At 37.9% G+C, this 11,822-nt stretch overlaps 4 protein-coding genes across 4 annotated transcripts; 2 read left to right on the forward strand and 2 right to left on the reverse strand.

Moving 5' to 3' along the window:
- The first annotated feature begins 236 nt into the window (after positions 1-236).
- Positions 237-2,074, forward strand: LOC143427724 (UPF0415 protein C7orf25 homolog). Its single transcript, XM_076902130.1, has 4 exons — positions 237-386; positions 608-1,049; positions 1,146-1,699; positions 1,763-2,074. Exons 1-4 carry the CDS (start codon positions 237-239, stop codon positions 1,847-1,849), a joined length of 1,233 nt encoding a protein of 410 aa, XP_076758245.1. The 3' UTR covers positions 1,850-2,074.
- On the reverse strand, positions 1,879-6,215 carry LOC143427728 (tetratricopeptide repeat protein 12). Its single transcript, XM_076902135.1, has 5 exons — positions 5,874-6,215; positions 2,761-3,035; positions 2,504-2,701; positions 2,051-2,443; positions 1,879-1,990 (listed from the first exon to the last, which is right to left on the reverse strand). The coding sequence occupies exons 2-5, from the start codon at positions 2,978-2,980 to the stop codon at positions 1,929-1,931; spliced, it is 873 nt and encodes a 290-aa protein (XP_076758250.1). The 5' UTR covers positions 2,981-3,035; positions 5,874-6,215; the 3' UTR covers positions 1,879-1,928.
- On the reverse strand, positions 3,055-4,714 carry LOC143427726 (uncharacterized). Its single transcript, XM_076902133.1, has one exon. The coding sequence runs from the start codon at positions 4,431-4,433 to the stop codon at positions 3,291-3,293; it is 1,143 nt and encodes a 380-aa protein (XP_076758248.1). The 5' UTR covers positions 4,434-4,714; the 3' UTR covers positions 3,055-3,290.
- On the forward strand, positions 5,126-11,822 carry LOC143427729 (uncharacterized). The gene is made up of 3 exons (XM_076902136.1): positions 5,126-5,643; positions 8,032-8,253; positions 9,365-11,822. The coding sequence occupies exons 1-3, from the start codon at positions 5,568-5,570 to the stop codon at positions 9,544-9,546; spliced, it is 480 nt and encodes a 159-aa protein (XP_076758251.1). The 5' UTR covers positions 5,126-5,567; the 3' UTR covers positions 9,547-11,822.

The following is an 11,822-nucleotide window of genomic DNA, read 5'->3' on the forward strand; positions in this document are numbered from 1 at the left end:
CGTTACGATTTGTGTATTATGTTTGACTGTCAATTATTCGGTGAAATAGAAAAGTTTGTGAGGTTAATAGACGGGTTTGACAAGCAACCCGACGACATTACGCGATATTGAACTGTGATGCAAGATGGCTGCTAACACTACGCTCGTCGGTCGTGAACTATCCAAAATTATTAGAATTGTTACAAAAAATACCATTTTCTATGGCCAAACACTCCAGAATCGTTTAATCGCGAAAGATGGAGGAAAAGGCTGAGCTCTTAAGATGCCTCGAGGAAAAGATAGACAGTGGCAAAGCCACGATAGACCGACTGAAACTTTTGGGAAAGATTGACGGGGTTGAGAAACTTATACGAAAGATTCAGCAAGAAATTAGATTTTTAGAAAAGGTACGTTCTTTGGTGATCATTCTCAAACCTGGAAGTACATCATACATGTGCATCTTCGCGTCGTTAAGTAGTGATTACGTGTACCTTTAACTGTGCAAGCTCTGAAACAATTTATTCTCTCTATTTTCACTAATTTCGTAAATATTCGAGTACTCGTTGAAATATTGTATATTTCTGAATCATAAAGATCAGGATTATAACTATACGCTATCCTCATAAAGGTACAATCTACAGGGAATGTAAAGAAAGAACATCTACAGAGCACAAATTTGATTCATCTCAATGCAATTGTAGCGCGACTCTTCTGTGCTAACGAGCCCATCAATGTTATGAAACCTTTTAAGTATCAAAAGTCGCGCTTAGAAGTAGATATAGTATGCAATGGCGGTGCATCGTGGGTTAAAGTTATTGCTAGAAATGCTAAAGCGCTCACGTTGATTTCAATGGGTAATGGAGAATATGGGCAAAAGTCTGTGCTAGATCAAGCAACGAGTTATTTGCAATGTGCAAAATGTTATCCACATTTGTATAGGTCGCCTGATGTAATATTTCATTTTGCTTATGGCATAGAAGTTCCATTAGCCACTAGGTTGAAACATATGGGAGTGATTGTTGAAGGGGATAAAATACAATGCGAGGATGCAAAAGATACAGATACACATGGTATAAATCTTTCCTACTATGGTAAATGCATGAGTACGTATAATATTATTAACTGAAAGACGTTATTCATTGTTATGTCTATTCTTTTGGAGATAGATAGCGAGGACAAACTGTCTACATGGATGTATTCGTTAGAACCTACTAAGGAAACTTTGGATCAATATAGGGAGAGCATAAGTTCAGATCTAGATACTTTAAATACATCTTCCCTTAAAACCGAAATAAAAGTTCTTAACTTGGATGTGTCAACTTTATTGGCATATGTAACAAACATGACCAATGGGTATGACCACTTTATTTATCGGGAACCGTTGCTCACGCAACAAGCAGAAATGGAACGAAAACGCCCAGTAAAACCAATTCTAGAAAATTTATTTAAAGACAAGGAATTAATTGTCTGCCAAACTGCTTATGAAAATTTTATGAACATCATAGATGTTATTGGTGGACCTAAAGAAACTCTGAGAGCAAAAGAACTATTAAGTAATGTTGAAATTGTTAATGATATACCAACGGGGAGAATAATGGAAAAATTAAGTTTGGGTGGTAAAATTAAGGATAGATCTAGATTGGTTTTTGCAACAGGGGAAAATATGAAAAGTATTACAGTATCTGCAAATGAGGGATTTGTTAGAGCAGCACGTATGCAGGTACCAGTATTTATACTATAAAATGTAACAGTTTCAAACAAATTCAGTAATAACTTTTTTCAGGGTATCGAATGTACAGTCTTTTTGCATGAACCTAGATCTCTTTCTGAGATTAAGGAAGGTTATGCAACAATAATAAGCTCATCTTGATACCAGTTAAATGCATTTTAAATTATTACAAAAAAAAAAGAGATACATGGTACATAAGAAATATTTCTATTGTTTACCATTAAATGTTATTATTAGATCGAGCTTGGTAATTAATGCGCATGTCCATATTTTCTTCAAATTCTGTAAAGAAAAAAAATTGTTATAATAGAAATGTTTCCAATGTAAAAATATTAAGTATACCGTTAATAAATTTGTTGAAGTGTGGATTTCTTTCCTTTGCTAACTGAATATACTCTTTATATTTGACCTCGTTTCCAAGTTGTTTATAACATTTAGCACTGTTTAGGAGGGCTTTCAAATTCGTATTTCTGACTTTTAATGCCCATTCGCAGTCAGCTAAGGCTTTCTCAAATAATCCAAGCTGAATATATGACAGAGCTCTGTTATTCCATAACACAGTCGAATCTTTCCTTTGTTCAAGTGCCTTGCTATAATAAGTTACCGCTTTTTCATAATTTCCATCTTTAAATGCTCCGTTACCAATTGTTTTCAACGTTTCTGCTCGTTCATTTCTAATCCTGCGATTCTCTGCTCTTTCTTTTGCATCTTTTTCCACACTTCTTTTGAATGCTTCTATGTTGAGGAAAATGTTTCGATATAAAGATGTAAAAACTGAGAATAATTATTAGGTACCTTGTGAAATTTGTTCTTGAGTAGATTCATTCTTATCGATTGAACATTTATTAATCACTGTGCGGTTAGTTTTTATTTTTAATTCAGTATCTTCAGAAATATTTCTTTCTGCTCGACTTGCTAAAATTTCATCAGCCAATATCTGCCCATGTGCTTGTTCCTCAGGATTAGATGATGCCAATTTGTTCACAATTTTTTCTTGAAAAATCATATTATTTTCATGTTTGTGTTTATAACCCAAAGAAAATAGTGCTTACCAACTTCAGTAACACGATGCATAAAGTTTTGAAATTCTTCCTCTGTTACATGTTTGTCTACTGTTAAATTGTCCATAATTTGTTGGGCTCCTGTTACTTTTTCATTTAATTCATCATGTTCTAATATTTTATCCATTATTAAACGTTTTATTAAAAGTAATGAGAACAGATTGATCCAACTGTAACTAAGATCAGCTATGGAAGGTTTCCATAGAAACATGTAACAGTTATATAAATGTTTGTACAGAAGAAATGTTGCTCTTATATTTATACAGCTATTGAGAGGGTAAAGTATAAAGTATGTATGAAATATTTATTCTCAGTTGGTTTATTATAAAATGAACAAGATCATGTAAGAAAGTAATAAGTAAAGTGATGAATTATGATTAATTTACATATGTCAAAATTTTGCAGTATTTTTAGTTAAAGAAAAATTTATAGTCACAAAAAAGTTTTATTCAGTCTAAATGTTATATTAAAAGTAACATATATTAATAATTCCAATTTGCAAACACATTGTGTCTTATTCATTAACCATTAGATCCCTTTCTTGTAGGGTATTCTGCGAGTGTTCCTGCATTAAAATATGTCTGATCCATATTTTTGACGGAAAACATAGGAGCAGGTCCTATAACAGTTTCTGAATTTTCATTTTCAATCTCTTCCACTTCAAGCGGATCCATATCTGCATCTTCTTCCATCTCGAATATATCTACTTCATCCTTTATAAAAACTGCACACTTCATGGGTTCGTTGCTTTCTAAATTAGTCCTTTGTTTCCTCCTATCTAAGGGTTCATTTCTCTGGTAACCTTGATTAGACGTAGAAGGTTTACCAGCTGTAATTTCTACTTCATCCATAATACATAATTTTTTCAAAGGCAAAGATTTATCCTTTGATATAGCGGATAAAACACGGGGCCAACTAATAACAGGTTCAGAAGGTTCTTTTCTCTTCTGGGGCGGTGGATTTGGAATTCCTCTACTAGTACTAGGCATATCATTAATGTCTACAATACTGATTCCTGATCTCCCTGTGTCCAATCGTTGATTTAATAAATTAATATGTCCCTCGTCATTTTTCTTGACAGTTTCCAATGGTACCTTACTTCCACTTTTGTGCGGATAAGCTGATGGTGCGTATCTTGTTGCTTGACTGTTCGCTTTATTTTGTGGTCTGATGTTAAGATCATGATCAGGTATTGTTTTGGTAGTTAAGGTCTTTGTTTCCTCGACTTTTAATCTAGATACCGTAGTTGTTTTCTTGGACGTATCGGGAGTTGTGTTGTTCGATTCCCCTACCAAAACGGAGGTTTGAATGTGCCGTAGTCCCGTGACTTCCAAAATTTCGGCCAACTTTAGCAACCTTCTAACCTCACTTTGAACCACTTGTATTTCACCACAGTACATGAAATTGACGATTGTCTTTAGATCGTCCGCTTCGATATCGTGAAGGATAATCATTGGGTGAGGATGATCGTTGGCAACGAGTAATCGGCGGAAAAACGTGCTCGAGTTGGCTAATACCATTTTGTGACATTTTAAAATCGTCCCATCTTTGCATACCAAAGAAAGGTCTACAAACTGTTGCTTCTCATAACACGTATCAAGAGAAACCGCTAAATGTGACGGGAAACTGTGCCACTTCAAACTTAACACTGTTTCTTCCCTCATTTCGGATATTGTAATTGATAGCTTTCGATTTTACTGAGGATTCACAGTGCGCGACTTTCGTTTATAACAACACACTCGCCATGACACGTGCCGCTGTCATCGCAACTACGTTGTAAGCGTCTGTGTATTCCGAGCGGGAGTATATTTTTTGGTTTTTGAATGATAAATTGGGAAAAGCGTAACTCTCTTTCAAACGATTAGTACAACGATATTTGGGAATTAATTTTTGTATGATGGTTATACATTTAAAACTGTTCGTCGAGTGATGTACTTTTCGAGAAAATAGGTTTGAGTGGGGATTCTAATTTTTAAAAATAACCTGTACAGCAATCGATTTCTGCCAGATTGATGCCAAAGTTATCTAAGAGGTGAGAAGCACATCATTGTCCTAGCTATTCGTTCTAATAATACCTAATTACCACTAGTTTTAGAACAATTTCAAAATGTTTATTTCGTATTATCTCCACTACGATCAGTAGTTAGCGTTCCATTTGGTGTCATATTTACGTTAAAATAGTTAACCTAAATTAAACGAAAACTTTAGATTAATCGTTACTTCTTACTAGACGTAATTCTTTTTACAGTTTTTTTAGCAAGCAGATTGTTCAAGAGTCCAATTCGTGAAATTGAATTTTGACTGTCGCGCCAATCGATCGTACACGTGTATATAGCAGCGCCATCTCGCTCTCGAAGCGTCTCGAAATCGAAACACGTCCTGCGATTCTCGATGCCAATTGAGTTCGATAATTGCAAATGGTCGTTTAATAACAGATGATTGAACGCGTTCTGCGGCGCGGCCTAGCATTTATCTGTCAAAACTGGTGACGGCCGGCCGATCGGCGATGTGCCGGCTCACGCGTGCCTGTTGATCCTCTCGCGTCATCGTTTTAGGTTATCCAACCGACTACTTTCATGAGAGACGTGCGTGCATGTTTGTGCGTTCAGCATTGCGTTTTTCGAGCGGCACAAACACATCGACCGTAAGTGTCCTTTGTATAACCGCGTTCATTATTATGTGATTGTGAATTGTGAACGGACGGCACACGGGGAAATAAACGAAGAGAGAGAGAGACAGAGAGGCGGAAGGGAATAGCGCGCGAGAGCGACGTCACAGAGAAGAAAGAAGAAAAGAAAATGCAAAATCCTCGACTCAATGTTTCGTGCTATCTCATCGTGGCACTACTTTTTCTAGCGCCATTCAGTTACGCAGGTAAGCATGGACTCTTTAAAACAGTTCGCAGTCCATTTGACAGCAAATTAAGCGTCTCGGTACCGAGCGAGACCGAAATTGGTTCGTTCAACCGAACCATTGGGGTCACCCCTGTAAGGCCACAATAGTCTTCTTCCGCTTTTTCTCCCTCCTTCCCTTTACCCCTCCCTCACCCCCTCTCTCTCTCTCTCTTTCTCTCTTTCTCGTTTTCTATCTCTGCTTTTCCCTACCTTCCATTTCTCTCCGATTCCTTCGTTCTAACTGTCCGTGTCTCTTCTTCACCCAGGGCTCGTGGTCCAGAAATTAAGTCCCCTCGGGTGTTGTGTTTTTCGACGTTACCACGTCTAAAACCTAGGTCGCGTTTCTCTCTTGATTCGCATTCGCATACCCCGCGCTGAATTCGTCAAGTTTCAATTGATTCCATGTATATATTGTTTGCGCGGCAGATGAGCAATTAATTAATGTATCACGTATATAAATCGATCGTTCGAGTTTGATCAATTCGATTCGGTTGCTAGGCGATTGATAGAGACGAGGATATTTCTTCGTCCCTCGGCGATTCTAAATTTGTATAGAATATTCCCATCAAATTTCCAAGAAACTGCGTTATTTGCAGACTCATGTTCCTCCGGGGCACTGGTGTGTTTGCAATAGAGTTTACGCCATTTCGTAATGCAGGGCGATTAAACACGATTGGGAGATTGCGTAATAGGAAGCACATTGGAAATATTTGTCGCTGCCTAATAAAAAGTAAGGAACGTAAAGGTTATCTTTTCTAAAGCTGTTCTGCCTGTTCTCCTGGCAAGGACACGTAGCGTTATGCGCACGATGAAAAATATGAGTCTACGCGATAACGAACTACGTACACAGTCGCGTACAGCGCTGTCTCCTTTTTGTTATTCGCGATCAACGAACGCGGTGCACCACGGGTAAAACCCACGCAAACATGTTCAACTTGAAAATTCATAACTTCCTGCATACGTACACCGTTCCGCGAGGAATAATAGGCTCTCGTAGATACGCGTTACTTAGCAGCTGTAATTAACTTTGCGAACGACCAACGACCAGTGACGTTAGTCATTCATAGTAGGGTTGTCCGAGAGCATAATTCGTACCACGAACGACACAGTTGGCCTCAACCGTGTTCAACTCGCGTCTTCCTCGTGTTGAAAATCCGTGGTAAGCGCGAAGTAAGTAGACTCGCACCTTTCGTGGTCAGACTGCGAGCCTCAGGGAAAATCTACCCAGTAGACACGAGTAGAACGTGCTGTTAGTTATAACCTGCAATTTATTTCGTTGCTATTTTAAAGGAGAACCAAGTTCCTCGTTCTCTTAAATAGAAGTACGTATATAGCGTAGCATAGATTCCGAATGAAAGGTCTCATTGTTCGATCGTCCTATGAATCCCGCCACGTTATCGTGGAAAAGTCCATCGACACGGTATCGATGATATGAATTAATTGCAGGAAACTGAACGCGATAGCGTCAGACGGTGGTAGCAGATGTTTCTAATCGCCGCGAAATTAACGGGATTCCCATAAATATCGTGCACGAACGGAATCGCGCTCGTTGGTTATCGAATCAATGCAACGGTATCGATTCGAATCATAAAGAAAGTCTGTTAATTTGCTTGACTCAACCGTGCCGTTGGTTAACCCTCGCGTTACAGCTGGTAAAACGAATTCGTCTCAATTAACTGATTCAGCCAATCTCGACTCGCGCGGTGTCGATAGAGTCGCAGAGATATCGCCCAGTCACGAAACGCTTTGTGTCTTTCGTTTCAAAGGAAGCAAACAATAATCGCAGACGTCGCCTGCAGACTTCGATAACGACATTTTCGAGCGATATCGCGACGATTTCACAAATTGTCTCCGCTGTTAACTCGCGTCCAACGCGATCGTAACGTTACTGAAATTTTGTCCGTTAACCCGGTCGCGTAGATTAGATCGGGTTAGGTCCAGTTTATGCAGATGATGGTAGCGGTGATTCATTAAGATGGGACGCACCAACGGGATGTAGTTATTATTTTTAGCAGAGATAATGTTCACAAACGATGCTAATCCCACGTAGACGCACGTGTTATCAGAGTTAAGATAGCCGAGCGTGTTTATCGCTGGTCACGATGAAGCGAAGGCCTCATTAACTTCGTTGTCCGCTTCTCTTGCGACTGATACCCGTATCTATTAACCTTTGTTTGGTGGAATTAGCTAGGAAAGCACTCTGTCCCAAGCTTTCAATTTGCACGATGCAGAACGCGTCTACTGATGGGCATCTTATCCGGCACGATACAACGCTGCTCGTTCTTCACGTCGCGTTGCGCCCTTCCAACGGGAGTAATTCGAATTGAACGAACGGGTCTTCTTCTGTTTTTTTCTTTTTTTTTTGCAGGAAATGACACGAACGACACGAGTCAGATCAAACGGTGTAACGTGAGCGTGGGATTGAATCAGTGCGGCAAGAACGAGAGATGCTTCCAACGCGCGAGGAACGAGGAGGCGCAGTGCATATGTAAGATAGGATACAACCTGGAGGGTGGACAGTGTGTGCAACTTACCACAACCACGATTAGTAACGTGACTGATCAACTGAACGCTAAAGACAACTCGGGAGGTATATACAAGTAAAAAAGAACACAGGATACCCCTTTTCAATGTCGTTTCATGTTAGTTTCTTATACGTAGGGGAGACTGGGAAAGGTTGATACGTTTTTGAAAAGAAACGATATTTTTATGGTCTTTTTGCATAATTAGATTAGACATTATATCCTCTCAGTTTCGTTTAGGCTCTTAATATCTGTATCGTTCTCAAAATATATGATTCAATTAATTTCATAATTTGTTTGCTGGAAAATATTTATCACAGATTAGGTAAGATTAAATTTAATTAAGGAAATATGGTATATGAATGTATGTTTCATACCTTCCTAAATGTTGAGATATAAAATAATACTTCTACAGAGTTCTCTGTATTTAAAATATACCTTTTCCTATTATTTTTTACATGGGAAATATAAGAATGTATCAATCTTCTTCAGTTTTATCTACAAAAATTAAGGAATTTATTTCCGTGTAGAATTGAGCTTGAGAAATAATCGAACAGGATATTTTGCATCATAAATTGCTTTCGTCATTTTTCCCTGGGTTTTACCGATCCTATAATCGCAATAGCTCGTTATACGTAAACTGTAGGATGAAGCTATCATTGAAAGAAACGATTGGTCTTTTAAAAGAACGTACGAGTCGTGTCCTTGTACGAAGATTCTCCGAAATTAGTGGCCCAGTTCCTTTCGAACCGTTCTTCTAACAGTGCTAAATAAATTGAATACACAGCTCTTTTTAGAAACCTTTTGCAGAATCGATTACACAACGTATAAAAGGTTGTTCAGAAACCGATGAACAAGGATATTGTTCCTCGATCTTCTTCGTCATTCAGTAGAAATATTAGCTCTGAGTAAAGTTTTGCTATTATCCTATCGAGAAGTGGCAAATTCAAATGCGCCATGATACAAGTAATTATTCGAAAATTTTTTGTCTGTGCTTGTTCTTCGTTTAAAAATTGGAATTTAGGTTTTGAGGAAACGAACGTCCAGGAAGATTGACGTTTGCGAAACAGATAATAAGAGAATGGTTACCTTGAAATTTTTCTGGATCCGATTAAGCACGTACTACAATAACCGCACTATGATATCGTTGAAGTGAAATTCTTGTTGAATTTTGTTTAGGTAGTTCTGTAGCTGCCGGTTTATTAATACCAACCTTCCTCATAGTGGTGTGTTTCCTGCTGTACTTTGTCGCGAGACGATACAAGTGGCTGCAACGGGTACGACAGCTTCGTCCAAATCATTACGGTAATGTCCTAGTCACGAGAGACGATGACGACGACGACGACCCACCAATAGCGTAAACAGGTATTCTAAATAAATAATTAATACGTGTGTGTCGTGTACAAAGTGCGAGAGAGTATCGTTCTTTCTTCTATTTTGAATTACTTTTAATTTTTATCAAGAGCACGAACGTTGTCGCAAGGACATGCTCAGTTACACAATTAACAATTTTAAAGCGACAAGCTTTAAGTAATCGTTGAAATAAAAAAGTTTTAATACCAATCCACGTCCAATTTCGACGTCTTTCCGGATGGGTTTCGAGGAAAATCCATCCGATTTCTCTCTCTCTCTCTCTCTCTCTTTCTCTCTCTTTCTTTCTTTCTTTCTCTATCTCTTTGCCTGATTTTTTACGAGGCAATAAATTTCAACCGCTTATACCTCCACGGTCGTGATTGAGGGGATTTCCCTGAACATTGAATGTCGCACACGAAAGTTAGCCTTCTCTTGAAGCTTGTTACGCTTAGGGAACAATATTGTGTAACTCTGTGTATATATGGAGAAAAATGTCTAGGTACAAGGTATATACAAGGGGAAATATCGTCGAACTGAATTAAGAGGCTAAATGTAAAGTAGTGCCGGTGTGAGTAGATCCATTCTATCTACTGTAAACGAATCTTTGATCGAGCGTTTGTGTTTCGTTTAGAGATAATTATCAGAGGTATCGGGGGAGAAATTTCAGAGCGATCTTACTTTTAGCATTGAACAAGAGTATATACGTGTTTGAAATATTTGTTAAAGGGATTCTGGAATTGTTGTACGTATGAAAATGTAGCTACTTGCACCGATTACTGATTCTATGTTTATATACGATGGTTGTAAGGGTTGTAAGGGGTAACTGACTGCATTTTCGAGATAGTTTTTAAGGACATATTGAAACCATAATTTTCTACGATGATATTAATAAGCTGGTCAGTAAACTTCATATGTTATTAATATCTTGTATAAAAAAAAGAAGCAATACTATATGGTGACTATCGGTTCGCCTTTAACTGCATACGAAATTTAGGCTGAATTATCTATGCTTTCGACGAGATTGTAATTTCGAACGTGCGATGAATTTTCTGCACGTGACGCGAGCAATAAACACGAAGCTTCGCGGATTCCGTATTTTCTTAAACGTGCAAGAATTCCTGTCGTGTATACAAAATTTCGTACCAATCCACGGGATATACGGATACCAAATTGCGTCGTGCGGATGGATTCGTCGTTCACTCTGAATGTCTTGTTCTTTCGAAGATAACTCTAAAGAGAAAAACACGGTTGTTACCTTACCAAAGAATAAATCTTTCAATGTTTAAATTAGCAGACACTTTTTCAGTCGCGCGAAAAATCTCGAAGCATGAGCCGTCGATTTTTCTGTTATCGAGTAGTACATTCCCTACCTGTCTCTGCAATGTTGTTCAGAGTTACGTGAATCATTTCAAGTCAACGAGACGTAGATGCGAGCACGCGCGTTGAGTTTGAGGATGACTTTGTTCTCTTTTTCTTCGACTTTACGGTTCGTACGGAGTTAACTTTTAAACGGCAAGGCGTTTAGAAGTTATTGCATTTATACCAAAAGGATATTACACGCATCTCACCGTACACGATATTGTTTTTGTAATATAACAAAATTTGTAAATAATTTATCCGCCATTTAGCGGGTGCGTATTCTTGCCAGCTAATTATTCTCTTTCCTATATATAGTACATAATCCAATCGTGATTCTGGAGAAGAACGATTTGTCTATATACATATATATATACATATATATATGTATGTGTACAAATAGGGTGGGATTCTTAATTCGACGATCTTCAATTGCTCGCTTATTACCTGCTGTACGAAGAAATGTATCAAATAGAAATTGCATGGTACCATCGAGAAAATAATTTAATATTATGTATATTACATATATTTTAATGCATCGATCTCCATAGAGTTTCTCTATTCTCGTAAAAGAAAAGTATCAATTAATTTTTGTCAAAAAATCATTAGTCGAAGACGTATTTTAATTGGCCTTGAACTTCAAGGTAAGAGAGTCAGGCAAACGGGAAGTTGCGTATGAAATGTAATTAAATTCGTCTGATTAGCTCTGACGAAGACAAAGAAACGGTAGCACATATCATTTAAAAGTGCCGTACAAGTGCAGATAAATCTACCAGTATTTACTTGGCAACGTTACAATTAGAATATCTCTCACGCTAATCATTTTTTGCTACGTTAATAATTACGTTTAATTAATGCCTCTTTTTTATAGGGAACGAGCCGCTCCATTGATTTATGCATTCATGAATATGCGATTTTATGTAAAGAA

Source organism: Xylocopa sonorina, chromosome 9, assembly GCF_050948175.1.
Source record: "Xylocopa sonorina isolate GNS202 chromosome 9, iyXylSono1_principal, whole genome shotgun sequence".
NCBI classification, from domain to species: domain Eukaryota; kingdom Metazoa; phylum Arthropoda; class Insecta; order Hymenoptera; family Apidae; genus Xylocopa; species Xylocopa sonorina.

Excerpts from the sequence above, each read along its gene's own strand:
- LOC143427724 (XM_076902130.1), top strand. The coding sequence starts at position 237 with ATGGAGGAAAAGGCTGAGCTCTTAAGATGCCTCGAGGAAAAGATAGAC. Across the intron at positions 387-607 it reads AAATTAGATTTTTAGAAAAG|GTACAATCTACAGGGAATGT; the intron begins GTACGTTCTTTG and ends ATCCTCATAAAG. Across the intron at positions 1,700-1,762 it reads TTAGAGCAGCACGTATGCAG|GGTATCGAATGTACAGTCTT; the intron begins GTACCAGTATTT and ends AACTTTTTTCAG.
- LOC143427728 (XM_076902135.1), bottom strand. The coding sequence starts at position 2,980 with ATGTTTCTATGGAAACCTTCCATAGCTGATCTTAGTTACAGTTGGATC. Across the intron at positions 2,702-2,760 it reads GCATCGTGTTACTGAAGTTG|AAAAAATTGTGAACAAATTG; the intron begins GTAAGCACTATT and ends TGATTTTTCAAG. Across the intron at positions 2,444-2,503 it reads TCAAGAACAAATTTCACAAG|AAGCATTCAAAAGAAGTGTG; the intron begins GTACCTAATAAT and ends TCCTCAACATAG.
- LOC143427726 (XM_076902133.1), bottom strand. The coding sequence starts at position 4,433 with ATGAGGGAAGAAACAGTGTTAAGTTTGAAGTGGCACAGTTTCCCGTCA.
- LOC143427729 (XM_076902136.1), top strand. The coding sequence starts at position 5,568 with ATGCAAAATCCTCGACTCAATGTTTCGTGCTATCTCATCGTGGCACTA. Across the intron at positions 5,644-8,031 it reads AGCGCCATTCAGTTACGCAG|GAAATGACACGAACGACACG; the intron begins GTAAGCATGGAC and ends TTTTTTTTGCAG. Across the intron at positions 8,254-9,364 it reads CGCTAAAGACAACTCGGGAG|GTAGTTCTGTAGCTGCCGGT; the intron begins GTATATACAAGT and ends AATTTTGTTTAG.